At 43.7% G+C, this 5,145-nt stretch overlaps 1 protein-coding gene across 1 annotated transcript in view; it reads left to right on the top strand.

The window, feature by feature from the left end:
- Nucleotides 1-4,327, top strand: part of HTR5A (5-hydroxytryptamine (serotonin) receptor 5A, G protein-coupled) — a 15,674-nt gene extending 11,347 nt beyond the window's left edge. The window contains exon 2 of the mRNA XM_008567079.1: nt 3,922-4,327. Coding sequence (XP_008565301.1) covers nt 3,922-4,254 — 333 coding nt within the window. The 3' untranslated portion in view covers nt 4,255-4,327. The remainder of the gene's footprint in view (nt 1-3,921) is intronic.
- Nucleotides 4,328-5,145: the final 818 nt, after the last annotated feature.

Here is a 5,145-nt window from a genome sequence, read left to right as displayed (position 1 = left end):
TTTTTAAAAAAAAAAAAAAAAAAAAAAAAAAAGATAACACATTTCTCCATTTCTCCCTTTTCCCTGAAGGTTAAGGAAATTCTTAATTATAACCCTTAACTTAGCCCTAGGCCAGGGTGTTAATTTAAATGCTATAAATCTGACTTTTTGTCTGGTAATTTTACAATGTGATTGTGTTTGTCCTAGAAAACCATGAAGAAAGTGTAGCTCATTTAGGAGGTCAGATAAAGCTGAATATACAAGATAGATATATAAAGAAGAGTGGATTTCAGAAGGTTAAAAAAACTTTGAGATTATCTTAGAGTTAGGATTTTGTTTTAAGTCCTCAGCATACCAACTAGAGAAGCTGACTTTTTAACTATTTGATGTTTGTGTCCAAAGTTTTCTAGAGCTCCTCATAAACATGTTAATTTCTTGATTTTGATTTGTCAGAAGTTCCTTAAGTAAAAAAAGAAAGTTTTGGCATTTGTCAAAAAAAATGCAGAGTTATGGCATTAGGAAATTTTAAATAGAAAATGGAAGCTCTTAAAGGAGAAGTTTGAGACTTTGACATCGACAAACCATGGCACACGAGAAAGCGGTGCCCTCCATAGTGGGCACCATAGAGTCTCGGTGTCCTCAACCAAGCAGAGACTAGGAAGGAGCCGTACAATCACCAACCCAACAGCCATTGAGCTGGATTACAGACTAAACAAAGTGACAGATTTTCACGAGTTGGCAAGGCAGAAGTGCCCTCACAAAAGTTTCGTAGTGGATCCAAAGCAAAGTTTGACCAATTACTTTTTCACAAATTGGTCACTTGTCTAATGGTCCTCCAATTATTCCCTCAGGGGTGGCTTGGATTGAATTGGAAGTTTATCGAGCCTGTGTCTCATAAAATAATCCCTTTTATAGTCAACAAAAAAGCCACTCCAGAAGAAAACAAAAACCTACAAAACAAGACTTTGTATATACAGACAAAAACAGCAAAAACAGAGCAAGCAGCAGTAGAAGCTGGTTAATGGCATAATAATTTTTTCCAAATGCTACAGCACTGTGACGAGAGATCTAAAGTCTTATGCAAAGATGTAAGTCAGTTACCTAATGGTAGACCTCTCAGTCGAAGATCTAGTCACTTGATACCAAGACCCCAGCCTGATGACCGTACACAAGGGCATACTTAGTTACAAATTCCAGGATAACAAAATACGTTGAAGAATAAGAGCCCAGTGGAACTACTCAGAACTCAAATCACTGGTAGACTGATGCATCTGACTACAGATCCAAAGGGTTACTGAGGTTTGGGGTCCAGTAAATGCACCAGTATTCCAGGGATCCCATGGAGGGTCTTCAAAGTGATCTCAGTGGAGCCTCCATAACTAAGGGTGATGTAATCATCACTTGGAAGCTGAGATAAAAAGACAAAGCTGAATTTATGGCTTGGAACAGTAGGAGAAAGCTGTGCTTGTCAGGGGTAGTCACCCAGAGCAGAGCAGAAAGCCAGTCACCTATAGGGATTTGGGGCAGCATGGCATTCAGGGGCTGGAGGACATTCAGAGGAGCAGTGAGATGACGTCATCTGTAGAGTGTGGTTACTCAGAGGACACTGCTGTTGTTTGATTAGTGCTCAGGGGCATGTTTAATGCAGTGAGCCCGACCCTGACTAGTTGACTTATAGAAGCGAGGAATGACACTTATTCACAAACTGCATTGTCCTTGACCAACTGAAGAGCTTTAAACAAGTAACAAGGCTCTATGTTACCATAACTACAGAATAATGTCTTCTCCTAAGTGTGTGAGAACATTTTTACTCTCACCTTTGTGGAGCCCTTCCTTAATGTGTCAGGCCATTTCTACCTTGACCATCCTGATCCTTCTTTTGGGCTGCTGTGACCCACTCCCATTCTTTTATTTATTTATTTATTTATTTTGGTGGCTGGCTTGTACAGGGATTCGAACCCTTCACCTTGGTGTTACCAACACTATGCTCTAACCAACTGAGCTAACCAACCAGTCCTCCCATCTCACATTCTGACAATGGCCTGGTATAACTTTCAAATCACCTAACACCAGACCTCCAAGGTAAGAGTCTTCATCCTTTAACACCCACTATTGATCATAATCTATTGATTATCTTTGATATTAATAGGTGGGTTGAGGAGGGGGTTGAGGAGCCAGACCAGCATTCCTCTTCCATTGCCATCTTTGGACAACGGAGAAAAAGACATTTTCTGATGTCATTTGGGGTTGAGTTCTATTAAAATTTGTAGGTTTCCCTCCTTTCTTTATGCTGAAAACGAAGCTAAATATTGTTTGCACTTGTATAAATGAGCTCCCTGAAATGCATTCCCAAATAAAATCAGAAAGGTAACTCCGGTTCCATCTGGGGGTGACAGTGGAGTACAAAAAGAGGGATTTAACTTCTTATTTTATATGTGTTTTCAAGGATTACAGTATTATGGACTATTTGTTTCAATAGGAATTATCTTCTTTTTTTTTTTTTCCCTTTTTTTTTCGTGTCCGGCAACGGATCGCAACCCTCAGTGTCGCGCCCGTACCGGACCGGNTCCCTTTTTTTTTCGTGTCCGGCAACGGATCGCAACCCTCAGTGTTGCTCCCGCACCTCGCTCAGCCAGTGAGCGGGACCCGGTCTGTACGTGGGATCCGAACCCTCGGCGGGAGCGCCACTGCACTCCCAAGCTGTGCACTGTAGCAGTGCACCACCAGGCCGGCCCAGAATTATCTTCTTTTTAATTGTACAATATTTGTTTCACTGATTTTCAAATAAGTGACAGCAAGGCTATCATACAAATTTAGTGGCTTATACATCAGCTACCATTACCTTACCTGTAGCGTTCCCATTTCTACCTGTTATTCCACTTGACAATGACTCAGTTCCTTTTGACTGCACTTTATGGATGGAGCCAAGAACTGGTTAAGTGAGTTACACTAACCAGACAGACCTTCCCGCTAGTCCATTGCCTAAAAGATTGTGTGCTGTTTGAGAAAAGCTAGGTAACTCTCCTCTTAAAATGTAGTAGAGTCATGGAACGCTAGAGCTGGAAGAGTAATATTTAATGTCATTGCAGCCTCACCTACTGGTCAGTGAATGGTTGACCCAGAAACTGTCTGACATTTTGACTGGATCAATTCATTTGCTAATTTGGTAAATCTCCATAGCAGTTTCTTCATGTTCAGGCTGCCTCATCCTCAGACACTCATTATTTCAGTTCTCTAAGAGATAAAAACAGGACTGGAATGGAGGAAGAGCTTCTTTTCCCAGGAATTCCAGAGAGAGAAAGGGAAACGGGAGAGCCCGCTGCCGCGGGAACCTGCTGTGCAAAGGGCGAGGCAGCACCATGCGGAAAGAGCAAGAGTTTGGAGTCTTTATTTTCTTTAAATGTAGGGGGAGCGGGAAGACACGCGGAATCAATCCAGAGAAGGATAAATGTCCTGGAGAGTACATTGTCCCAAACAGTAGAAAATGCTAGAAAGCCCAGCAGTAGGAACCTTATGCAGAAGAAAATTTTAGAAAATGCTCACATTTTGGGGGGGATTCACTCACACCCAGAAAGCTATAAAGCTCTCAGACAAGCTGGTCCTAAGTGCACAGGGCTCGATAAGGATTTAGCACACTTCTGATTATTTGTGTTCTTTTGCCACTAAGTTGCCCGTACCATGTGGCCCGTTTACTGCTGCCGTTTCCTGTGCTGAACGCAGGCAACAGGGAATCCACTTTCATCTCGTCTATTTAATGCTCCAGTTCTCCTTCCGTTTCTAAGATGTGAGGAAACGCCCCAGCTCTGTCACCACATTCCCAGATCGAAGGGTGAGTCCCACGAGGCTCCCACACCTACCAGCGGAGGATGTGTGGGATCCGATCTCACCCCTGGCAGGTGTGAGGAGGTGACTCTTCGTAAAGCTTCTGCTTCTCCTTTACAGGTGAAGGACTCTGCTCAGCAGCCCCAGATGGTGTTCACTGCCCGCCACGCCACTGTCACCTTCCAGACAGAAGGGGACACGTGGAGGGAACAGAAGGAGCAGCGAGCTGCCCTCATGGTGGGCATCCTCATCGGGGTGTTTGTCCTCTGCTGGATCCCCTTCTTCCTCACGGAGCTCATCAGTCCCCTGTGCTCCTGTGACGTCCCTGCCATCTGGAAGAGCATCTTCCTTTGGCTCGGCTACTCCAACTCCTTTTTTAACCCCCTGATCTATACGGCTTTCAACAAGAACTACAGCAGCGCCTTCAAGAACTTCTTTTCCAGGCAGCACTGAGCAAGAGGCCGGGATGGGAAGGAGCACTTGCCTCACTCGGTCCAGTTTCCAGTGTCGTCTGTTCCCCATTCCCACCGGACACCGCTTGGAAGAGACGAATCCCTCAAGTGCTCCAGGGTCGTGCGTGTTCAATCCCACACCTCTGTGTAGCGATGTGAGTCTTCACAGGCTGTTTCGATGACCTAGGGAATCCAGCTTATGTACTACACCCTGCACTAACAGCCACGGACTTTGCCCACAAAGTGCCCTTTCCTCCCCAAAATCCACATCAGAATGGATATCATCATTGTCCCAGAGAATTCAGATGAGGCAGATAAGGGGGAGGAAGCAGAGAAACATGGGCAGGTCAAGCATGGATAGAAAAGAATAAGTAAGATGTCATAATGGGGACATCTCAGGGTAGGAGATCATAATTTCAAGCTTTCTGGTATAGTCTCCACTCCAAATATTCTGCTCTGTGGTCCTCGTGAGTACACCTTAACACTTATTGGGTATTTCCCAATATATGACCACAAAATATTGTCTCCAAACATATTAAAGTACATAGCCCCATCTCTGAGACCACTGAGTATGGCGTTAAGGTCTTGTTTGTGGTAACTACACGCACGCACGCGCGCAACTGCAGAAGAGGCAAATGTCTCAATTGGCTACTTGACTCCAAAATCTAACTTGGGGCAGGCACTAAGAGCCAAATTAAATACTTCCATTTTGAAACAATTGCTCACAAATAAGAGAAAAATCAGCCAATTTCATAGACTCTGTCAAACTTGCTCATTACCTATGTGTTTCATGAGTATAAAGTCTATTCAGATATTTCTGGGCAAAGGCCTTTATCTTCAAACCATGAGATGAAAGCAAAATGACTGTCATAAAAATTGGTGTCTTCTTAAA

Source organism: Galeopterus variegatus, unplaced genomic scaffold (genome assembly GCF_000696425.1).
Source record: "Galeopterus variegatus unplaced genomic scaffold, G_variegatus-3.0.2 Scaffold292, whole genome shotgun sequence".
Classification (NCBI taxonomy): Eukaryota; Metazoa; Chordata; class Mammalia; order Dermoptera; family Cynocephalidae; genus Galeopterus; species Galeopterus variegatus.
The sequence above is the reverse complement of the archived record's forward strand: the minus strand, read 5'-3'. Positions and strand labels throughout refer to the sequence as shown.